Source organism: Branchiostoma lanceolatum, chromosome 12, assembly GCF_035083965.1.
Source record: "Branchiostoma lanceolatum isolate klBraLanc5 chromosome 12, klBraLanc5.hap2, whole genome shotgun sequence".
NCBI classification, from domain to species: domain Eukaryota; kingdom Metazoa; phylum Chordata; class Leptocardii; order Amphioxiformes; family Branchiostomatidae; genus Branchiostoma; species Branchiostoma lanceolatum.
This window is the reverse complement of record NC_089733.1, coordinates 6926925-6951458: the sequence shown is the minus strand read 5'-3', so window position 1 is coordinate 6951458 and position 24534 is coordinate 6926925. Positions and strand designations below refer to the sequence as shown.

Below are 24534 nucleotides of genomic sequence, written 5' to 3'. Positions count from 1 at the left end.
TGCAGTGATTGCACCACAGTGTGGCCCAGGGCTATGAAACGGAGATGGGCACCTTATGGTGTGGGAGGATTTGAACTAACTAACTGCAAACAGTCAGTGGCTGAGAAACACCCAAGGTTAGCCCTTAGAAATTGCTTTCTCTAGTTGGTTTCTCTAGTTGGGCAACCCTGGCATGTTAATACGATGTACATGCTGAACCAGTATAAAGAAATAAATAAGTAAACATTTGAATGATGCATAGGAAGTAGTACTAGTGATATACGTTCTAAATAGGGGTGAAATATTAGCGAATAAAAGAAAAAAAATGCACCATACACAATTTGAAAAAAATGCAGATTTCTATAACCTAATTCTCTTCCTTTATTTCTTGTTCTAGCCTATCCCTAAACCTGTAGTATTAGCGCTAGTACCAGCTATCAAAATATCCCGTAGGCTACTTGACGTCACTTCAGTCGTGCATAACATTTTGCGGAGTTTAGTGTGTGTTTTAGTAGACTACGTGCACCTTTTTCAGTATTTGTTTTCTCTCACGGTCACAAAGGTGTTCTGGTAAGGTGTGCCAAATACTAGCCTCTACCAGGCCCCATACAGGGCTGGATAGACTAGAAATCGGTCAAATAAAGTTGGCCAGATGATAGGTACAGTTTCCCGACGTGTCAAACTGTACCTATCGACTGGCCAACTTTATTTGACCGATTTCTAGTCTTTCCAGCCACGCCTAAAGCCTGGGAGAGGCTAATCAAATGATCTGAGCCGTATGCACTACATCTGCTTGGAGACTACATTTTCCCAAGGCTTGATTTTTTTCCACACCCGTTGTTTCGTTCTAAATCTAGGGACTGATTATCTGGTACAGTGCACAGAACGTCCCGGGGGCAACAAGGGGCATAACAATGCCCAACACTTCAGGGGTCGGCGAACTGGTATTTTAGGTGGTATGATTTGCCATGAATAATCCTACGGATAGCCCTAATGTCTGAGACAGTCCTCTTCAACCATGAGCAAGTTACTGGGATCTCTGAACGAAAGAAGAAGATTGAAATATGCCATCCACTTTGAGCAACAGATCGCGAAAGACGATTCATTCTGGGACCTTACCGACGTTTTGAATCGAGAACAGGAACTGAAAAATGAGGTTTTAAACAGCAAGCTGAGACGACAGACCTTCGCGCTGAAAGAAGAATCGAGACGGTTAGACAAGTTGATGATAGTGGGACACAGACTACAACAAGAAGAAGACACCATTGTTATCAAAAACACCTCGACTTATGATGAAAGGAACGAAAGGCGGAGGCAAAAAAATCTTACTCTCTCAAACATAACAGGTAATCACTGTCGTATAACTAAGTTGGTGGCCTTGTTTGCTAGAAAAAAACACCTGTTTGTACCAGATTTCGTGTCCGTGCTTGGGCAAGCCATTGGCCCTATTCGTGAATCCTGGCATGAACGTGGACACTTTGCTACAAACACAATCATTTGAATCATACATGGTTTGAAAAATGTTCTGCCAATGTTATAAAGTTTCGGTCAGGAAACATATGTTATCATTAAGTTCAAGAATTGAGACTGACATGTTTTGTTTGATGTTCGACTTCTAGCACTAAAATTGCACAAAGATAATCGCGTTTCCTCCAAGATATAAAAATTAGAGTTCCGTGCATAACATATTGTGGATATCTACGACTAGGCTTTTCTATAATTTGCGATTATAACGAATATAGAAATTGTATGTTCCATTTCACTACGATGGTAGGAAAGTTGACGGTTATGTATAGTTCTAAATCATTTTCCATTCTATAAGTGCAGGAGTGCCTCCGAGGATAACGAGTACTAGTACTGTACTAACGAAAAGTTTTGATCCAACAACAGCACATTTTAAAGACTTAACATAACCTCTATCCTTTATCAACTAGTTTACAGTCAAGACCCCCTGAAGGACTCGGGTGCACTTTCCCCCAGCCCAGTCAAGAAGGCTTATTACTGGCTCCAGCAGTTTGTGTGTAGTCCCGCCAGGAGAAAACTTGCCCGGCTAAAGGCGTCGTTTTTAGAGATCACAAATAACAGGTGAGACACAGACTATCTTGAGAAAATTACAAATTCCGTATTCAGTCAGTAACATCATTTGAAATTTCTGTGTGTTTTTTTTATCTGAGATTATGCATGATTGCACATACCTTGCCTGATATCGGTTCTCATCTTGTAGAATCTTCAGTTAAAGGACAATTACGAAGCTTTGATTGTAACGAAAGAAGCGTGAAATTTTACGGTTGGTCAACGTTTACTTCAGATATAGGTCAAAGGTCAAACTGAAACAAAATGGCCGACAGAAACTAACCAACTTCTTGTTTGCTTCGTGAATGACCTCCAACAGGGGTATTGTTTTAGTTTCGGTTTGTGTTCGTATTTATAACGTTGGATCATTTTGATGAATTCTTGTGAAATTTAGCATTTTGGTACCTATTCTGGTCCAGGCAATGTATGATGCTTTCGGGTACCGTAGCAGTATTTTCAAGAAATGCAGAATTATAGACAAATACCTTCATCTTGACAAGGAGGTTAACCTCCTTGATCTTGAAAGTAATGTGGTACAGTCCATTAAAAAAAAAACTGTTGGTCGCTTAATAAAATAATGGTAGCGTGCTCTTACTGTCTTGAGCTAATTTCCTATCCTCCAAGCAGAGGTAAGGCCGCTGCCTTTGGTGTCAGGTTTGCGTAGTAAAACCTTTATTGGATCGGTTGGCATGTGTGGTGGCCGTCATCTTGAATTGTGACGTCACAGGGTCGCCCTACCAGTTTTTGAGAGAGGTGTTTTGGGGGATCGCTAGCGTTCTCTCTATTTCTAACAAATCGGCACACAACTATCACACATTCAACCCAAATAAAAAGAAAATCAATACCAACTCATATTCATAAAAATATCCCATAATCACTAAACTAACAAACCTGAAGTATATGTAGCACAAATACTCAACTCTAGTTTATTTGAGTTTATCACAACGTAAAAGGGAGGGGGTTGCAAACAGGTGCATACACACCTTTTTGAATGTTATGATAAACAACTACATGTAATATACGTGGACATAGACTGAATCAGGTTTTAAAGAACTAAACACCTTATAATTGTTGTGCAATTGTTTCTGCAATAAAGTTAGAATGATTAGTCCATACCGCAAACACAGTACGAGTAATCACTTCACGGAGGTTTGTGTTCTACTGACTCTTGTGGCTTTTGTTTTCACAGGAACACCGTGCAGCGGTCTCAAACAATAGTGACTCGTGATCTCAAGATGAGATAGCCAAACTGACAACAATATCTGAAAAAAAGATAAAAAACTACATTTTCACAGATTGTACAATTCCTAATAATATTAGGTCTATATACAGCCCTGTACATTGTACTTAATACATTTTCAGTAACTTCAGTTTGTAATTAGCAATTATACTTAAGCTTCGGTCAGATATCGATAATTTCAGACATTTTTGCACTTTCAGGCCTACATCTGACAGTAGTTCTCTACTATGTAACGTTACAAGTCCGCAAATCACTATTTGAGGTGTGGAATTGTAAGATGCCTCTTTAAGCTGACTTTTTTCTTCTTTTAATATGCACTCAAGTGGTTAATGTGTGTGCAGTCCAGAAGATATTGAGTGTACTAATTCGAGTGTATTAATAGAATATCGGTGCAAATGGCTATTTCATATCGACGTATCATTTTAGTTTAGTCATAATGATCTATTACTCAAACGGTTTGCAACAACATGTACAAATTCATATAACACAATATGACACAACGATGCATACGAATAGATTCAGGATAAAAGCTGAAAATGTCGTGTAAAATAATCTAATTAGACGTCATCATCTTTCTGTAATCAAGGGACACTGATGACCAAGTTAATCTATCTATATATATATATATATACCTTGATCTAACTTCTGCATCACACCAAGCTAGGTAGACTTTCAATTGTCGTGCAAAGTAGAATGTTCTTTTGATAAAACGATAATGATGTCGGTGTCACTATGCATGTATTTGACTACAGCACATTAACCTCTAAATGGATTAGATTTCAATCTTCTACTTCAAATAAAGTATTAAAAAAACACACATTTTCTTGTGCATTCCTTTTCTTAGATAGATATAATGTTTGAAGATGTTCACATTTTACTAGAAAAGGGCCTATGTCAGCAGTTTAAGCAACACTTAGTTGTGGAGAAAATACAAACGAAATAAAGCCATTATGATAAAAGTAAATGAAACATATATGAAATTTATTGTTAAATATGTTTTTCATGTTATAGACGACCCGTAGTGTTAGGTGATAAAACAAGTTGTTATATTTATTTTGGGTATACGCTGTTCTGTGTGTTTAGTCATTTGTTAAACCTTCCTGACCACTATAGATTTCATAATGAAGGCAACATTTTTCCCCAAAGCTCGCATCAGTTTTAGGATTCCTAGATGATGTCATCCATATAATTAAATCAGTATGGCCCGTTGGCGACAAAAATGAAACGAAAGGTCTCGAATGTCTATGATTCCTTGGCCTTATATAACCCTGCGTTGATTTTGCTAATGACCTTAGTTTGCTGTTTGAATATGCACCAGTAATGTCTTTGCAAGTATGTGGCGCGACAAGCGTGGATGCCAAGGATAGCCACTTCTGTTTACTTTCACGGAGCTCAGACAACACGTCATACCAGAAAGACGACTAGCGCCGCCTATCCATAAATACGAGAAGTGCAGCGTATCCGTGCATAACGCCATGGGGAAGTGTCTCGGCAAGCTGTTAGGGGATGGGGCGTCCCGTGAACCGAAGCCCCCGCCGCCTAAACCTAAGCCCGCCGTCAAGGCGAGAACGATCCGGCTAACGCGTGGGGTGTCTCGGAGTGAGGTGATCGTCGTGGGACAGTATCTTGCCGTGGATCTGAGCAAGTAAGTGGCGAGAGTCAAGTTGAAAGTGGGCGGGGTAGGTCGCCATGTCTTCCGTCTTTTTAGACGACTGTCATCGGTATCGTTCCTGTACCGTTCAAGCCACCGACGTTTTATTTACAAACCGAAACACGATATTCACAAAGTCACCACATTTCCCACGCTGTAATTATGTCAATACTTTGTAGATGCAACACTTCTATACTACCATTTGCCGCATGTTTTGACAACCTTGTATTCCTTGCATATCTGAACTGACCCCACACAGGTCTTAAGGATACGCCCGGTTGGCCACTGGCGAAATAGGCTTAGAACTCACTGTCATAAGTAACTGGACACCTCATTTCAAATAGAGAGAACGCAAAGCGTGCTGTGTACTGAGGTAGAGTGACATACTTCATGCATAGATGTGCACGTCGGATCCACCCAAACGCTGTGTTGTCTGTGGGAACAATAGCTCACCTTTGTAATTATTCCCAGGACGCCACCTGAGTGAAAAACACCTGCGTTGCAGTAACAATAGACAGCTTTACGTGTTCCTACCTTATTCATTGTGTGCGCCTTTTTATGTTTCGTACATATTCTAAGATATGTACAGGTGTTCACTTGGATTGTGCTTTGATTGTAAGAACAGCTTCAGGAAGCGTCCTTTTCTCGTTTTCTCAGAAAGGACCCCCTAACCCACGCTAAATTACACGTAGGACGCGTTGGGTCAGTGTATGGTAATTAGGGAAACTGATAGTCTGACAAAGTGATTTACAGGTGGTATAGTCGATCCAGTCGGCTAAGCACAGCAAAACAATGGTGGATTTCAGTACCTGAATACAGACTCGGATGCAACTCTAGGAGATAAATCTTTTTGTGTATATTTTTTTTAATAATTTTGATACAACTGGTATCTGTACTTGCTATTTCTCGGGTTTGAAATAGCAAAAGGGGTAGTACAACCGGATTCTTCCGCTAGTGGTTGGCGGGAGTACCTAGGTTTCTCTAGTCAACTGTCACTTTTTTACTGCGACCCCTCAGGGCTGACACCCTACTAACACAAACAGGGTCAGTCGAGTGTTGAAAAGCGTGTGTATGTTAGTATTATTCACTCTTCCACAAATACATACATATAATCCCATTGGCAAACCAAAGACACAGTTACGCCAAAAACAGTTACTCAAGCAACTGGATAACATTTTGAAACGGTCAGACGTTTTTAGACAGCATCCGCTATCTGACTGTTTCAAACTTTTATCCAGTGGCTTGAGTACTTTTGGCTTGAGTACTTTTGGCGTAACAACACGACAAAGCGAGTCTAACCTACTGTGTGTACCAATGGTCCGTAGAGAAGTATATAGAAGGTCTATCTCCTACTCAGGTACTACTAGTACTCTATGGAATAGTCTGACACCAAACTTGAGAACGGCGCCTTCAGTTGCAACATTTAAAAATATGTTGCGACGAGTAACTATGAACTGACTATGATTACCGAATATGGAAATGATGTTATATCGTCGACTTCTTTATATGCTGAATATGATTATGGAATACTGATTGTAACGTTATCTTTGTATAACAATTATGTTCTATTTTTCGATGTCAGTACGTTGAACGGACCCCTGACCTCCTCCCTTGAACTCTTGAAAAACGGCCTCGGCCGAATGAGTGTATGTTTTGCATACTTTCGAGGTTAGATAAAGGTTGAAAAAAAATCGTATTGCCTGGATGTCTAACCTTCATCAACGTATCAAAGACACAGTTTATAAAGGATGCATCGATGAAGGTTAGACATCCAGGTACTAAATTCAAGATTAACTCTTTACAGAAGTTACTAAAGCAACTGGGTATGTTTTTGCAAACGGTCAGACGTTTCGTATAGCATCTACTGTCTTTCGCGTCAGCGACTGACGACAAAAGACGGTTACTGAACACCGAATCCGTCAGTAACAGCACACAAATCTCCACTTCCTATTGACTTACATGTATCTAGTTGAGTGATTCTTTTGTTCTCTGTAGTTGTGTGGGTGGAACAGAAGCCTTAATCACAAGACTTCTCTATCGAAACGTGACTTGACTAGCTTTTAGAATGGTAAACATCTTCTCTAAGATGGCAATACATGTAATAACATAACGTTATCGTCACATCCATATAAAATACAGGTCGCAGAAACAAAGGTTTAGCATTTTTGGCCACTCAATAGCGACTCCCCATCCGCGCTTCTCCCTGCAACAAAACTCAAGTTCTGCCTGATTTTGACAGAAATTTCCCTTTTTTAGTAGTACTAGGCTACTCTCTACCTCCTTGACAAAGTTTTTGGAAGAAATCGTTACCAAATGTTGTAACTAGGAGTAAAAAAGAGTCTGTTGTAGCTGAGCAACCACGGATGGCGGGCGTCCCTAGAGCTGACCTCTGACCTCTAGTCATCGGTACCTACTTTCAGCCAGTAGGTACCGATGTGAGTATTGAGGCTGTTGTAACGTACTCGAGGCACCTCCTCGAACACGGGACCCCCGCTTTTCGTCTCTTCCGAAAGACGGTGAAGCTCCGACAAGGATACCCTTCCCGGGATTCGATCCGGGGTCTCCCGGATCCAACTAATTGGAAACAGGAGGCTCAACTGCGAAGCCGCTACCAATTGAGCTACAGGGACGTATTGATTTTACCAATATGCATATGATTAACATCTAATGCTAATTTTTGATATTCTCCTTATATTTTAGCATAGCCGGTGATGAGGCAGTTTCATACGAAATCACACCATACCCAAAAGATGATGTCATAGTAAGCATGAAGGATGAGCGCCCCCGTGCGACAGGAAACGTCGCTGCAGGCGGGATGGACAGCGCCCTTGCCAAGAAGATGGTTGTGTACGTGTACGCACGAAGCCATAGCAAAGAAAAAGACGACAAACTGGTGAGTTTCTGTCATCTGCAAAATCCTGTGTGTTAATGTTGTATCTCAAAGACTTCGTTTTATTTTTCTTTTACTGTGGTTAAACAAGCCTAATCTCTAAGTATTTCGCTTGATTTTAAAACAGAACAGGTAACGTTATAGTCTTAGTTAGGTTTAGCATCTAAAAGTTCTACGAAGCATGACCAGTTCCATTGTGCGAAAAATACATGAAGTATGAGATCCTATATATTATGATTGTATAGGTAATGTCATTTTTTCCTTAAAATGGTATCGCACCGGTAATGGTATCGCACCAGTAATGGTATCGCATCGACGTTTCGGTCCTCCCAGGTGACGTTTGAATTCGCGGACGCTAACGGCCGTGTGGCGGGGCAGGCGGAGCTGAGTCTGACGGCGTACTTCCTGTCTCTGGACGTGGACTGTGACAGAGACGGGGTCGTGGAGGTCAACAACCCCCACAAGGTATTTCAAAAGTCACAAATTAGAAATTGAATTGCCATCGCTACGGTGTGGGAAATTAAATGCCTTGCTGATACCTCTTTATCTACTGGTATGCATTATACTAATTGCAAGGACAGGTAAAAAAAAAAAAAAACAGTGTAATAAGACTTAACACCTTTGTGACCCTCTTGTTCAACAGACCGCGAGTATGTTTGGTAATGCTGCATTATGTATATTGAGAATTGCAGAAATACGTGCGGCTTTTCTCAGACATAGACAGACAGACAGACAGCTATGAAAACAAACCAACAACTAGACAGTCAGACAATCAATCAGGAACAAAACTTTATACAGAAGGAACAAAACTTATACAGAAACGTATAAACAGATAAATATAGATTCAAGATAGAATCTCTGAGCTGAATCTGCTGTTTCAATTGTACATGTTTTATCCACCCCTAAAGAGCACGTGGGAGTGGGGTCCCAGGGGACATGGAGCTGTACTTCTGGTCAACAACGACAACGATGACTTCGACGGAACCTTTGACCCCGATCACAAAAACAGTCGGATTGACGGACCACTGGGTAGGTTTCTGACTTTTAACAGTTATATTTACACTATGATCGTCATTCGGGGGTGTCCCTGTGGTGTAGTGGTCTGCGCCTTTGCTACTCTGCCACATCTGGTTCAAATTACTTGGACCAGAAGGACCGGGGTTCAAGCCCCAGGTAGGACACCTCTGGACAAGAGGCGCATTGAGTCATACCAAAGACTTTATAAAAATGGTACATGCTTATGAAACAGTATGGAAGTTAAACACACTCCACTGCCAGTAGACTAGCCCCCTGCTGCAGTGATTGCACCACAGTGTGGCCCCAGGGCTATGAAACGGAGATGGGCACCGCCCTATACATCAATTATGGTGTGGGAGGATTTAAAAAAAATGATCGTCATTCATGTTGATAACAATTACATTTTACCTTAATGATTAGAACAAGTAGTTTAACATCGATACCATACTACATTGTACTATCAACAAAACACTCATCCTCGAGTATCAATCTATGCAAAAGAGCACTCCTCTTTAACATGATCGTCATTCATGTTGATAACAATTTAACGTAAGGTAACCAGTTAACGTCCAATTCATTCAAAACGTATTTATCTTAAAACCGCGTGGACAGAGCCAAAATTCAAACCCATGGGCAGAAATATCAGCTCTTCTAAAAAGAAAATGCATGGTCTGTAAGTTTTTCTCCGCCTGTTTAACGCCATGCGAGCATGTATTTATTCTGAGGTATATGATGAAGAATTGTGCTAGGGTAACCCATTATCGTCCACTTCTGAATCTTTTCCCTTCTAGCGCTATGCTTGAAGAACATAGACCAGAAAAAAATGCACAGTAACTGTCCAAAGTAGTCTGCAGACAAATGATAGTAAAATCACTATGTCTGTCCGCCCACTTGCTTAACGCGATGGAAAAAAAACAATGTTTATCTGTAAATTTCCCCCCACATGCGCGGCACATGGCGTTCACGTGGTAAACGCATGGCCATTATGTTTTGCCGTGCAAAAATTAAAGAAATGGCTAAGGATCATACTTAGGATGTTCTTTATTGCTCATGAGAACAGGCTTTGGCATAATACACCGCGACATGTGGACATGAGCCAAACCGGACGTAAATAGGTTCTGCACGTAAATAGGTCATGTTACGTTACAACCAGTAAATAGATCAATGAGAGGAGGAGTACGTAATTGACGGACTTGTTATCTAAAAGACGGTCTTGTTATCTAAAAGACAGGGTGGTAAAACGTAAGTGCGCTGACTAGTACTCTATTGGGTACTTTATGATATGTAAAGTTTGTACAGCAAAAAATATTCAATACTCAGCATGCTTCTGCCAGCCCCCCTTTCTTGTTGTTTTGAACATTTACGATGTTTAAACCCAGCTGTATTCTTACATATTAGTTTCTTTATGTTGATTAGATGTGAAGGACATGAGCCCGATGGTTGTGCGCATGCGTGGTCCACTGAAGCTACCCGTGGACTACTCTATAAGACTGAGTACACCGCCAGAGACTGCAGAGAAGATCGGGATATTCTGTCTTCAACCTGACGGTAGGACAGGTTAAGATATTATTCTAGTCATGTCAACCTTTTTGTTTGAAATTGTATAGTATCACAGGTATGATAACACACAAACACACACACACACACACACACACACACACACACACACACACACACACACACACACACACACACACACACACACAAACACACACACACACACCGTGACACACTCATCACCTTGCAAGTAATGGCATATAACAGGCTTTGATGGAAATGTTTAATTCTCGTCGATTATGCAAAGTATTCGCAAACTTACGTATACCAAACGCTTAACACGTATGGTGATAATGTAACTTCAGCGTACGAGTAAGTTTGCTTGCCTTGACCGTATTTTGTTGCTTATATGAAATGCTTGTATGTTGCATAATCAAAACATTGCATCTTAGATAACTGCTGTCTTAACATGTAATTCCCCAGTACTTTTCAGGAGCATGTCCTACTTACAAGATAAACCACTAACTCCTTGCATTTCCCTCAAATAGTTTAACGTTGATTCTATAATAAATTGTACTATTAACAAGACACTCATCCAAGATTAGCAAATCTATACAAAGAGCACTCCTCTATCTCTAACATTAATCTGAAGGATTCGCAATTGAACTTCTCAGAATCTATGGCTATAGATTGGCACTTATATTATGACCACTACCTTCTAGTTCGTGCAATGGCCTAGTGGGTAGAGTGTTCGCCTTGCATGCGGTAGGTCGTGAGTTCGAACCCCGGCCGGGTCATACCAAAGACTAAAAAAAATGGTACATACTGCTCTCTCTGCTTAGCACTCAGCATTTGGGAAGGGTATGGAAGTTAAACACACTTCACTACCAGTGGACTAGCCCCCTGCTGTAGTGACTTGCACAAAAGTTGTGTGGCTCAGGGCTACAGAAATGGAGATGGGCGCCGCCTTATGCACCTGCGGGGAGTACTTTAACTTTTTTAACCTTCTAGTTGGATTTAGGGCGTCCTTGGTCTCCTAAGAACTCTTTCTTCTCTTGAAGTAGTGCTCCATTCCTTTCTTGGAAATGGTCGGCCCTCTTCTTTGGGACATCAGAAAATACATTTCTTCAATCTCAGTGATCAAGGAGGACAGAAGGTTGGAAGATCTTTCCAAAATGCTGAACGAGTTTTTGACAAAGCCTGACGAAGAGACCCCCGATATCGGGCTTAACATGGAGGAGATGCGAGATCGATTAGGAAACCTGGTTGAAGACAAACTCGACAAAGACGAACCACCAAAAGAAGGTAAAGTCATACAGGAGTCGGAGAGTCTTGAAGGGACGTCATCGTTGGATGTATTTGGAGTGTGTTTCTATGACTTCTGTAACGTACTTTTTCAACCTTTGTCTTGTCATGGTGTCTGTTATTTGGATGGTTTATTATTTTCTTTTTGACAGAACATTATGTTTCCGTATGTGTTTTTGTTTTGATTTAGCCTATTGACGTTTTCTGACATGTTTACTTCTCTTCACGACCTAATACATGTATTGTGCTCATTCTATCTTCTACATGTTGTCCCCGCCTTCTTGTCATTACGGTTTTGTCCATGTCACTCTTCAATAAAATTATGTATTGTTTGAATGTGGTTGTCCTTTTCAATGTTCCTGGATATGCGTGTTCGTTTTCTCTTCATCGACCGTGTCTTGTCATCCTTCGTCATGAAGTTTTTGTCTCTATTCCTTTATATCATGTATACAAGCAAGGTTTGTTGTGTTCTAACCTTCTTGGTACAAATATGGCGGCTGTCTTCGGTGTACATGCCTTTCATCGAGTCTACGTACGTATGCATTCATCGACCTGTCTTGTTATTACGTCTTTGTTTTCCCTTATCCACATTCTATGACAACATGTGTGACGTGTTCTATGTCTGGGTTACTACATGTGCAGTTTCATTCTTTGTCGCTAGATGGATGTTTTGCACTCCTTGTCATCGCGATAAAAGAACAATTTATCGCCACGATATGTTGCTCAACGTTGATAGTAAGTGAACATTTCATCAACGTTTCCTCTCGCCACTTTTCGTCCTCTTTTTGTCAGAAACCATAACAGCTGTCTTTCGTATGTACTTTCTAAAGCAGTTACAATGCCACGCGTGACTTTTTCATGGTGGCATACCTACTTTGTTTGCATACCATAGACCTAGAACATTTAGAACTTATAAACTGTTTATGCTCATCCCTTGATAGATAATATACTTGTCGACATGTCTATGTCTAGCGAACATCACAATTTTTCGCTATGCCGTTTTAAAAATCCCATATGTTGTCATGTTTATATGAAGAGAAATGTCTGTTTGAAGTATTGTTTTTCAAACCAATAGACGGAAATACAACGAACAGAAACGGTGTGGCTTACCTTTTGTTAACCTGTTTATCTTTCTTCTTTCATTCTGTATCATCCGCAATATTTGCTTATCAAAGAATTCAGATGAAGAATACGTTCGAAAAAAAAAACCTGTAAAAATTCAGAATTTTAGAATATTGATTACAGAATGATAGAATATTGATTACAGACGTAAAGAAAATTGATTACAGAATGATAGAGTATTGATTATATGATTTTAGAAAATTGATCACATGGACTCGTTTTCACAGATACACCTCTAAAGAGTGAGACACACGTGATTGGACCAAATAAGGCCAATGTGGTGGAGTTGGAGTATCGCGTGGACATGAGAGACAACACTGCCACGTACGAGTTCGCTGTGGAGGGGCTACACTATCCTGACTTGATGTTTGATGGACAGGTGTCAATCACACTAACACTGCAAAGGGTGAGTGTTATCCCGACTTTCTCCCTCCCTCCCTCCCTCCCTCCCTCCCTCCCTCCCTCCCTCCCTCCCTCCCTCCCTCCCTCCCTCCCTCCCTCCCTCCCTCCCTCCCTCCCTCCCTCCCTCCCTCCCTCCCTCCCTCCCTCCCTCCCTCCCTCCCTCCCTCCCTCCCTCCCTCCCTCCCTCCCTCCCTCCCTCCCTCCCTCCCTCCCTCCCTCCCTCCCTCCCTCATAAAACCATAACACAGGCTAAAGAAAAATATTCATAGAGTTTATAGAATTGGAATCCCTTATTTTCTGTTATTGGATCTTATTGACAGAGAAAAATTGTGCATTTATTACTTACTAGTAACTTGGCCTACTTTTACAGGGACGAGGCTCACCCATCTTTGAAGACACAGCCGTTTTCCAAGTTGCTCCCTGGATCATGACACCTAACACACTTCCTCCTATAGAGGTAAACTGTTTTAACATAAGCATATTTTGAAGCTGTAGAATAAGCCATTTCACCATTTCAAGTATGCATGCGCGATCGAGTGATGTCTTGTGATCGTTATCAAAGTTACAGATATTCTCTCCCCACCTAGCTTCGATTTTTTTTTACCACACGACAGAAAGATGGTGAAAGTGACTGAAACACAGAACACTGCAAACATATTCAGATAATAAGAGATCGAGATTGTTTACTATTCAATGAACTTTGAACTTTAATCAGGACCACAATGGATCACTTGCACATGCGCACTTGTAACTGCAAGATGGTTTCTTATTTGCTAGAGTACTTACTTACCATGTTACTTACCATTGCCGTGTTTCTGTCAATGTCGCTGACAACATTAACCTTTACGACAAGGCTTTATGAGCTCTGAAGTGTTCTTACTTAAAGACTTGGCATGTTCTTAGGCTTTCGTGTGTGAAATGGAAGATGGAAAAAACCTCAGCTTCATCCAAGAGCTACAGGAAGTGACGTCAGCGGCAAGCGTGCCGTTGGTCATCGTACCGCACACGGTCAACAGGGGTGACAGGTGGATGCAGGTAGGGCGACGCCATTGCTATCCAATGCTGCCTTGCGGAGATTATCCTCGAGTCTGAATTGACTTTAACGTTGACATCATTATATCATCTTAAGTTGTATGTGAAATATGTTACAAGTTCATGCCCGTGGGCTAGCCTGTATTTACACAAGCTCTCGGTCGGAGGTTACTGACCCCCAGCTAGGGGGATGGCGGTTAGAGGCCGGCTGGCCACTAGGAGCGCGATTCGTCAGGCTAGCCCGTGGGCTACTTGCAAATACATTGTAGAAACATAGGGAAAAACATACATGTGTCAGTGAACTGTGACTGACTTTGTTGTAACTATAAGCTACTAATACTAAATACGACTGTTGCTATATCTAGACAAGCTGGGTTTGACCTTTTTTTTGGTGGCAATATATTTATGGAAGACGAAAAATCCCACTTTTCTCGAATATGTGGGTTCTGTGATTTTAAGTAGCTTTTTGTTCACCCGTGAATGTGTAAAAGTAGGGGTTATTATTAATAAATTATAGTGGCGCATATCAGTTTAACAAGCAGAGTATCGAAACATCATAAGATGTGGTACGTATTGCTTGTCCTTGTAGTCAAATCTAAACGTCAAGTTTTTGACAGATATACTTGCTGTGTTTTGCAGGATGAAATCGAGCTCGGGTACTCCCAGGTTCCGGGAAAGGACGTCATGCCCGTCGTACTGGATTCTCCTCGGGACCGAGGTCTTCAAAACTTCCCCAAGATGCAGCTTCTCGTAAGATATCTACTCTTAAAAATAATTACAATTAAAGATGAGACAGCCGACCGTACCGTAGGGTCTTAGATTGCTTGTTGGACGTATGGTTTAGTGGCAATGGTAGTAGTGGGTTCAATGATGTTGCTGTGCCGTAAGGCTGACAAGCGTAATCATACTTATTATGTTTTCAACTCCAAATTGACTTTGTGATTCCTCTTCTCTTTCATTTGTTTCATTAGGATTTATGGTATGATTTTTAATTTTTTCTTTTCTTAATTTTGCTTAATTTCGATTGTGTCCAATTTTAAAAATTCCTATTGTCCAGTTTCGAGGGAGGCCCACGAAAAGCCACATAGGCTTCTGCCCCCCCCTGCATGTTTTTTGCCATGTTTATCTCCGCATTCATGCGAATGAATAATAAACAATATAAGTCGAAAATATGAAAATTCCATCTCACATACACATTGTCCTCTGCAAGCTAATTTTGAATTCTTGTTGGACGACGCGGTCGTTGGACATCCAAGAGAACAACAGAAGACAAGTAGTATAGAGATCACTACTCTGCAGTTTAATTTTTAGATACGATATTGATGATAACGCTTAGTAATTCTTTGTTTTTACAAGGGTAAAGACTTCGGCTATGTGACCCGTTTTAATCCCGACAAGGAGCCTAACTCCCTGGACTCCTTCGGTAACCTGGAAGTCAGCCCACCAGTGACAGCAAACGGCAAGAAATATCCGCTTGGACGCATTCTGATCGGATCTACCTCCCCTACGTATGCTTTTTTTTCACTTCTTAAGCCCCCCTCTCACTGGACTCGCAGCACGCTGGCAGCGTCGCTGCGTCCTAAACTGGATTTGCGTTACCTTTGACTTTATAATGGGAATATCATTCAAAACGTACAAGTATGACCAAAAAGACAACAAAGCACACAAAGCTTAAAAAGATTCGTTTTTGTCGATGAAATTCGTTGAGTGCTTTGTCAATATGCAATTCGATCGGCCGCAGCGACGCTGCCAGCGTGCCGCGGGTCCAGTGAGAGGGAGGCTTAACAACCCTTCGGTCGCTGAACGCAGTGTAGTAGAAATAAACACTCTTACGTTTTTGTCTTTGGAAAATTATTCCTGAGACAGCCTACGCATAGATAGAATGTGTTTGTAATTTCGCTAAGCTAGGGCTAGCATAACCAAATAGGCCTTATGGCTTGTTATGAATAACTTAACGTTTGATTTGAAGTACTTCGCCATTTAACGAAATGATTAGATATTGCCCTCCGACGCCATTCTTTTGTAATGAAGTGCCTCTAGTTTTGAATCGCATGTTTTAAAACATGCGTACTATGGTCATGACTGTTGAGTGGTTTGTAGCTAATTACATTAACATGTGTCACCAGGAACCAATACGGGCGGCGGATGATGAAAGTTGTTCGCAGTTTTCTGAAGGCACAGAGAGTCCAGTCACCGGTAGAGCTCTACTCTGATTGGTTAGCAGTCGGTCATATTGATGAGTTTATGACGTTTATTCCAGCAAGGGGAGGAAAGGCAAGTCTATGTTCTTTCATTGTCGCTTTCTTGTCCTCGTCTTTAAATATAAGAAGCGGACATAAAGTGTGCTTATAGTATGCGCTCTTTCAATACCTTTTCACATGTTGATATCTATTCCATACGTTAGTAAGCATGTTTTTATTACTTAATCACTTTATTACTTATTCATTTATTTTTCATATAAAAAATTTGAAATGGCGTAAACTTATTAGCGTTGTCTTATCATATTCCTTGATCACAGCTTGAAATGACATCAACTTATTAACAATATCTTATCATGTTTCTTAATCTCATTTTAAAATGTCATTAACTTATTAGCGATGTCTTATCATATTTCTTAATCACATTTTGAAATTGCATCCACTTGTTAGGTTTGTCTAAGCATATTTCTAATCATATTTTCAAATGGCATCAAATTATCAGCTATCTTTGTCTTATCATATTTCTTAATCACATTTTGAAATTGCATCCACTTGTTAGGTTTGTCTTAGCATATTTCTAATCATATTTTCAAATGGCATCAACTTATCAGCTATCTTTGTCTTATCATATTTCTTAATCACATTTTGAAATTGCATCCACTTGTTAGGTTTGTCTTAGCATATTTCTAATCATATTTTCAAATGGCATCAAATTATCAGCTATCTTTGTCTTATCATATTTCTTAATCACATTTTGAAATTGCATCCACTTGTTAGGTTTGTCTTAGCATATTTCTAATCATATTTTCAAATGGCATCAACTTATCAGCTATCTTTGTCTTATCATATTTATAAATCACATTTTGTTCAGGGTTTCCGGTTACTACTAGCCAGTCCAGATGCCTTCTACGCGTACTTAGGATGGCTTCAGAGTCAAGGACACGGGAGCGCTTCTCTCTTCGAAGGTATCAGCTGTCAGCAGATATGTTAATGATTTTGATATGGTTTGATTAAAGATGCTACGCACGTACGGCTCCGAATCTGACTTCCTTTAAGAGACTCTTGAAGTAACGGAAATGAACAAAACGAACGGACACGGACCATGAACCAGCTTTCAACCCACCATGTGTTGTATGTTGTAGCAATTGTATATTGCTGTGCCATAAATATGTAATGGTATATGTTGATAGAATTATTAGGACTCAAATGACTGTGTATCTCTGCTGTATAGTATCTGGCCCTTACCTCTTCCCTCATGACCTCAATGAAAAGCGGCCTGCGTGCCGATTTGAGCTTATCATGAATAAACAAAGGTTCAAACAAATAGACAACTGTTATCGTTGCTTGTTTGATTTGCTAACTTATAAACGTTATTCTTTCTGCAGGAAAAGAGAGATACGGAACACCAGCTGCTGTCACGGTAGACCAATTGTTGCAGGATAGCAAGTTGAGGGAGGAAAACCAAGTATTTCAGGTTTGTCAGTTTATGGTGGTGACCAGTTTCCATGACGGACAAGATAGAACTTTGATAAAACGCCACATCCCATTCATCCTTTGGATTTGTGGATTTTATTGGAATTGCAACAGTGCAATACACGAGGGACGCAGACAGCTATTGCTGATGTCGTGGCCCACGCACATAATGTACCCGTTTTTTTACACTTGGGTGGAGTGGGGAAAATCGTATAAAGTGCATTTTTCCCAAGGGCACAACATCGGTGGCGTCAGGGTTCTGAGTCGAAAATCCTGCCGTTACGCCACACGACCCTGTTGTATCCCATAGACGCTTCCCATCCCAAAGCTGCTCTGAAGCAGGTTTGGGATATCCCAAAATGTCGCCATTTGCAGACACAATAGGATGACGTCATTTTGAGATAGCACAACCCATCCTTACATTTCATAAACTGCAACCAACACATCGTATTTCAAATTGTGTTTTCTTGCTGTTTTGACTTCTTCCAAGATAGCAGTACGTAGTCTATAATTGTTACGTCACCCATTTTGCTTTACAAGGATGACATCGACTGGAATCGTGACAAACTGAAGCGAGAGCTGGGTCTGACTGAAGGTGACATCATCGACATTCCAGTATTGTTCAAGGACGAGGGAGGAAGGGGAGCAGGTAAAATTGTTCCATCTGTATCATTATGATTCTGTAATGATATAGAATAACTTAATTGCGCGACAATTTGACTGGTACAATGTATGGCAACATTAGAATTGAGCTATTGCTAATTGTTGACAAATATAAGGAACTAATCTAATCTATGACTAACAGTAGAAATGATCTATAGAATAATGCACATACTAACGCTCTACATACAATATGTTGGTAACAGTATGCTGTGTCAGGAATGTATGATATTGTCTCGTTTTGCACCGAGTTATATACAAATTTACCTACATAGGTGGATATATGAACAGGACATTATAATGTCATATTGAATATCTCTGCCCTGGTTGGTGGTAATATTGTGTCGGACGTACATTCAATAGATTGTAACACTTTTTGTCGGTCATCAGCATAAGTTACACAGTCCATAATGAAGTGAAATTCAATATCATTATGGCATGTTGTTTCATGTAAAGCAACTCATCTGAGAGATGCTTGTGTCAAATGTTTCATGTCTTTTGGCAGCTTTTGCTATTCTGCAATCGTTAAATGTTCCCCGATGGTAATTTTGCAGGGGCGTTCTTTCCTGACATGGTCAACATGATTGTGCTTGGCCGCCATCTTGGAATCCCAAAACCCTTTGGGCCAATCGTCGCCGGCGCATGCGCATTCGAATCGTACGTGAAGTCGCTTCTGGAACCGCTGGGGCTCAGTTGTAACTTCATTGACGACTGGAGCTCCTATCACCTGATGATGGGGGAGGTTCACTGTGGCACAAACACCCTGAGGAAACCGTTCAACTACAAATGGTGGCATGTTGAACCTTAGCTTTAAAGGCAACCAAAGCAATATTAGGGCCAAAAAATGGAAATGAAAAAAAAAAAAATTCTGAAATCTTTATGGTAGTGACATTTACTAACATTGTTTAGCACATTTGCGTGATAAATTTATAATTTTAGGATTTTAAAACCGTGCAAAATCGTGCCGTACGATGATCCCCTTAGCTTCGTGAGCTTTCAAAAACTCCAGCCATGTTTTTCAGTGGGTTCTCACGTCACAATAACGTCTTATTTTTGCATAACGGACGTTGCTATACATTGTGATAGTGTTGTTTGAACTAATCATGTATAGAAATGACTGAGTAAATTTGACTTTCAAAATACGGTTTTTCGGAGCCTAATATTGCTTTGGTTTCCTTTAAGAGGTTTTGATGAATTTCATGTATCATACGACGTACTATAAATATTGATGCAGGTACTGTTAACGATGATAAGCATGCGCAGTAAAGCGTATCAGTCGAAATTAAAACACCGACTACAACTATTCAGCGATTATCTAGGCTTTATGCTGATCAGAAAATAATTAAACAAGTTGAATAAAATCCATGTGAGGACTTAACATAGACGTTTTTAGTCGTATGTCTTAGTTCTAATTTTTACCATCTTTCAGTATGGAAAAAGAATGAATGTGTGTTATTTTTTTCACTTAGTGTTAGTTGACGTTTTATGGAACACTGGTCAAGATATAGCTATTTTGTAAGTATTAATGTACTGCATGCAGTATAGGACTTTCTTTTTAAAGTAATAAAGCGTTGGGCGAGGTCAATGGTAAATGTCAATTTTGTAAAGTAGTCTTTGTCATGATAGTAATGATTTCGTATAATATGCTACCGATTACTAAATACATTCAAAGACTTCAGCAGTGTGTTATATAGGAAGATTATGATTTTATAATTTGAAATATGATACGTCTTTGCATTGTGTTATGCTTGTCATTGTGACGGAAGGAAAATTCCAAACTTCTCTCCTTAACCAGTACAATGTAGAGCTGGGGCCCATATGTGATATTTTCTTTACCAAATTAATGCCAACGATTGTTATTTGCGGAGAATTACACGGAATAAAAACTGCTTAATCCTTAAGCGACCGAAAATTGCTAGTATGAAATTTTTTCTTGCACGTATTCTTCTAGCTGTATGGAAGAAATATTTTTTGAATCTGGGAGCCGATATCCGTAGATGATATGATAATATAAAACAAAGGAATGTTCGCGGTGATTTAATTTTGCGGTAGGTAGAAAATGGAATGTTCGCGGTGGTTTTGAGTTCGCGTTTGAAACAATAGTAGCGCTACAGTCTTGAGTTCCTGGTAAAGAATTTACTGCGACAACCGCGAACATAAAACCACCGCAAACATTTCTGCATTTACAGTATTTCTTGATACACTATTATCGCGGCTATTGGGCAGAAGTTAACATTTCTTTTTATCAAAACTAAACGTTTTCTCACTATCTCCTTGTTGAAAACGTTTCACGTCCTACACGATTCTTAAATGACAATCTTTTGCTAATTCGATTCCTTTTCAAAATCCATTCACCGGTGTACAAAATTGCTATGACGCCAGTCTACAAAACTTTGAAATGCTAATTAAATTCATTCAACCTCAGAACGAAATTACACCACGCATTGACGGGGTACGCAGGGTGATTGACACTTCCTACTCTTACGGCCTTAGAGACGCAACACTTCTCACAGAAGGACGTAAAGTCAATTACCAGAGGTCTGCTGTCTAGACGTCGTCGAAAACAACACTTATTGGTGAACAAAGTCAAATCAGGGAGGATCCTCGGAAGCGGACAGGCCACAGAGAACGGATCTACTTCAATCTCCACTCTTCACGCCACTACACTGTAAACTAATTACTCGGGGCGGTGTTGTGTACGTGACTGTGTTGGTGACAGTACAGGGAAAGTAGAGACAGACGTTTGAGATGTTCAGTGCCATAGCTTTACTATATCTCCATTTTGTTTCAATACTTACCTTTAGTTAAATTTGTACATTCGCGCGCTCATATCTGCCTCGTATGCATCCACAAGTTTCATCATAAAAAGTTTGGAAACTTTACTTTGGTGGATTATATTTCCGTTGTTTCTTGATGAATTTCAATGCATTATATGTTAATGAAAAGCTTGTGAAATTTCCTTTCCTACGATACCCAACTAATTATATAATTGCAATCTTATGGAGCGAGCACCAGGCCTGCTTACGCGAGTGGGTTGTAGAAGAAAAGTGCCCAAATTTCCCTGCTAGTGTCAAAAACACTGCTCAGCGCCAACCCTGTTTGCGGTGGTGTGGTCTGCATCGTCAATGGAACGGTGTTTGGAGAAATGTTATGTTCACAGCTTCAGATGACAGTAGATTTATTTCCACTGTTGGAAGAGTAAATGAAAGTGTGGGGTGGTGAGGAGAGTCAGTGTCATGGTGTGGGGCAGTACAACAGCCAGAGTTAAAACCAGGCTAAATCATCCTAAGCAACCTCGATGTGCCAAGATATAGAGACACATTTTTCCATCCAGTCACATTTCCTAGATCCTTACCTCTGCAATATGAGACTGAGTGCCATTCTGCAAGATGACAGTGCACGTCCATACAGAATGAGAGTCATTTCAGACCACCTCCAGTAGGCAGGAATACAGAGGATAGAATGGCCTTCCTGCAGCCGAGATCTAAACACAATTGAGCACCTTTCAGACTCTGTGATCACTGATCAGCTTGGCCGAGCTGTGCATGCAATAATGATCAACAGAACAATACGACCTGCGCCGACTCCTTGAGGAAAAATGACCAGGGACCGTGTAACAAAACTGATGACAAGCATGAGGAGGATGTGCCGGGCTGGGTGATATCACATGGTTTCTGTTCTTAATGTCAAGCCACCTTCATCATAACTAAGGCTCCTTTACGCAAGTTTTTGGTTTGGACGAAGACTAACCTTCGCTTTCATATCAATGTGTTTTGTTGATTCAAATTTCATCATATTGCCCTCGTACACAAGTCACGTGCTATCAGCAGAAGAAAAAAATACTGAATTGAGCGTTTGACTTAAGTAGGGTAATCTGGGCACTTTTTTATGTGACCCGCTCGCATAAGCAGGTCTGGTGCTCGTTCCATTAATTTACAATCATAATAAGTTTGGCATCATGGGAAAGAAAATCACACAAGCTTTTGAATGATATATAAATCATTGAAATTGATCAAGAAACAAACTTTTTGTGCCAAGTTTATTAGTATTCAGCTTCTTTGCGGGGCGCATACAGTACCAATTTACTTTACAAAATTGCTGCAATTACCGGACTAAGTTGCGCTGTGACTATGCACTTTCATGAAACCACGTACACATCTTATATCATTAAGTCGCAGGAACAGAACTGTAAAAGGAAATTTATAGGACAGCCTCATCATGACATTGCGTGCATAGCATACAAGGTCATCGTCCTTTGCGACATATCAACAACATTATTTCGGAATCCTGCGTTGAATCTGCGACTTACTACCAAGGACGAAAAGACCATGGAGACGAAAATAGGACATGTTGAAATTGATTCAAAGTCATGCGCCGGTGTAATGGCCTAACCGGTAGAGTGTTCGCCTTGCGCGCGGTGGGAACTGAGGTCGATCTACGCCGTGTCATACCAAAGACTTTAAAACTGGTACATACTGTTTTCTCTAAATCTGCTTAGCACTAAGCATTTGGGGAAAAGTATGGCAGTTAAACACACACCACTGCAAGTGAACAAGTCCCCTGCTGTAGTGATTGCACAAAGCTGTGTGGCCCAAGGGCTATTGAAACGGAGATGGGCGCCGTCCTGTGCAGACTCTGGTGCGGGTAGGGCTTTAACTTTTAACACGCACTGGCTAGATCCTTTTTATGTTGAAGCCACAGTGGGCAATACGCCAAGGTGCCATTATATAATGCCTGCGTTAGTGGTGTTTACTAAAGTCACGCTCTTTTGTAAGGGGTGAAATCGTGCGTAAAATTTACCTGCTTTTGCAGTTAGTGCCTTAGCTCATACTTTCTATAACTACGGCCTAAATGTGATATTGAAAATGATTCTAGAAGTCATTTATTTCAGTAATGGTGTTAATTGCCCAAAATGAAGCTATCATAATCATCACACATATAATCATAAACGCACTTTCACTTAATCTTTTTTAATAGACTATTAGAACGCGTTACATTGCCAATCACTTTGTACAAACTCAAAGTGCACGATCACTTTGTAACAGTTTTGTAATTGTTTAATCTAACATAATTAAAGTAACAATTCTCTACAATTTGATGGCTTCAGCGCATAGAGTGAAAGTGATCTCGATCCGGTTTCAGTTCAGTTCATCCTCTTTTTAGAGGTGACACAAGTGTTTCTACAAGTTCCTGTCGCACATGATAGATCGAAGTTCCTCATCTTCAAGGCCAACATCCTCTTCGATTATTTTCTTTAGTGTCAACGACGGGCGACCACGCCTACGCCTTTCATTCGGTTTCCAGAGGAGAACCATACCCGCCATTTCCTCGTGGCGCATGACATGGCCGACCAGAGACAACCTACGGTTGCGAATAACCTTAGTAATCTGTGGCATGTCGCCATACAGCTCACTGTTTGTTATGTGGCTCCTCCAGGAAATATCGAGGGCTGCACGGAGTAGGCGGGTGTAGTTCCCATCAAGCAGGATACACAATGACTTTGTTAATGCCCATGAATCAGCCCCATAGAATAAAATCGATTCAACACAAGTTTTAAAGACTTTAAGCTTCTGTGACCTTGCTATTGGAGATCCGGTTAATCTCTCTAAAAAGCTAGTCTTCGACTGGTCGTGACAGAGAAGGCAGACGCCTAGTCTAAATATAACACAAACTTCAGCTGTCGGGGGGGGGGGGGGTTCTGTCCCCTCCTAGGCGGTGAGCAGTTACAGGGCGGCGAGCAGTTACAGGAGGCTTGATTGAAATCAGGCTAGCAGACGCTATGTGTACAATATTTACAGGTTCACTGTATGTGGAAATTCCCCTATCTCTTTTCGACAAGTACAATGAACAGTGGACCACGGTTTAACGTCCCGTCCTAAGAACTGCAACCCTTTCTAGTAGCGTGCATGTCGGATAGACATTTTCTTCCTCTGAATGTATTTGTTTGTTTGTTTGTTTGTTTGTTTTATTCGTTCGCACATATAGAACAATAGCA

At 40.6% G+C, this 24534-nt stretch overlaps 2 protein-coding genes across 3 annotated transcripts; both read left to right on the top strand.

The window, feature by feature from the left end:
* The first annotated feature begins 645 nt into the window (after nt 1-645).
* On the top strand, nt 646-3377 carry LOC136446059 (uncharacterized). The gene is made up of 3 exons (XM_066444334.1): nt 646-1325; nt 1914-2064; nt 3242-3377. The coding sequence occupies exons 1-3, from the start codon at nt 998-1000 to the stop codon at nt 3294-3296; spliced, it is 534 nt and encodes a 177-aa protein (XP_066300431.1). The 5' UTR covers nt 646-997; the 3' UTR covers nt 3297-3377.
* A 1364-nt stretch (nt 3378-4741) lies between these two features.
* Nucleotides 4742-20451, top strand: LOC136445944 (protein-arginine deiminase type-2-like). Of its 2 annotated transcripts, XM_066444179.1 has the most exons (16): nt 4742-4937; nt 7644-7836; nt 8167-8298; nt 8742-8862; nt 10267-10398; nt 11485-11652; nt 13002-13180; nt 13547-13633; nt 14080-14211; nt 14848-14958; nt 15565-15716; nt 16335-16482; nt 17278-17371; nt 17792-17880; nt 18420-18528; nt 19094-20451. In XM_066444179.1, exons 1-16 carry the CDS (start codon nt 4768-4770, stop codon nt 19345-19347), a joined length of 2271 nt encoding a protein of 756 aa, XP_066300276.1. In that variant the 5' UTR covers nt 4742-4767; the 3' UTR covers nt 19348-20451. The 2 variants fall into 2 exon arrangements, with proteins under 2 accessions (XP_066300276.1, XP_066300277.1); XM_066444180.1 differs by lacking the exon at nt 11485-11652.
* The last annotated feature ends 4083 nt before the right edge of the window (nt 20452-24534 follow it).

Coding starts and splice junctions, on each gene's coding strand:
- LOC136446059 (XM_066444334.1), top strand. CDS start 998: ATGAGCAAGTTACTGGGATCTCTGAACGAAAGAAGAAGATTGAAATAT. Junction 1,326..1,913: donor TACTCTCTCAAACATAACAG/GTAATCACTGTC, acceptor TTTATCAACTAG/TTTACAGTCAAGACCCCCTG. Junction 2,065..3,241: donor TTAGAGATCACAAATAACAG/GTGAGACACAGA, acceptor TTGTTTTCACAG/GAACACCGTGCAGCGGTCTC.
- LOC136445944 (XM_066444179.1), top strand. CDS start 4,768: ATGGGGAAGTGTCTCGGCAAGCTGTTAGGGGATGGGGCGTCCCGTGAA. Junction 11,653..13,001: donor AGACGAACCACCAAAAGAAG/GTAAAGTCATAC, acceptor TCGTTTTCACAG/ATACACCTCTAAAGAGTGAG. Junction 17,372..17,791: donor GAGCGCTTCTCTCTTCGAAG/GTATCAGCTGTC, acceptor TTCTTTCTGCAG/GAAAAGAGAGATACGGAACA.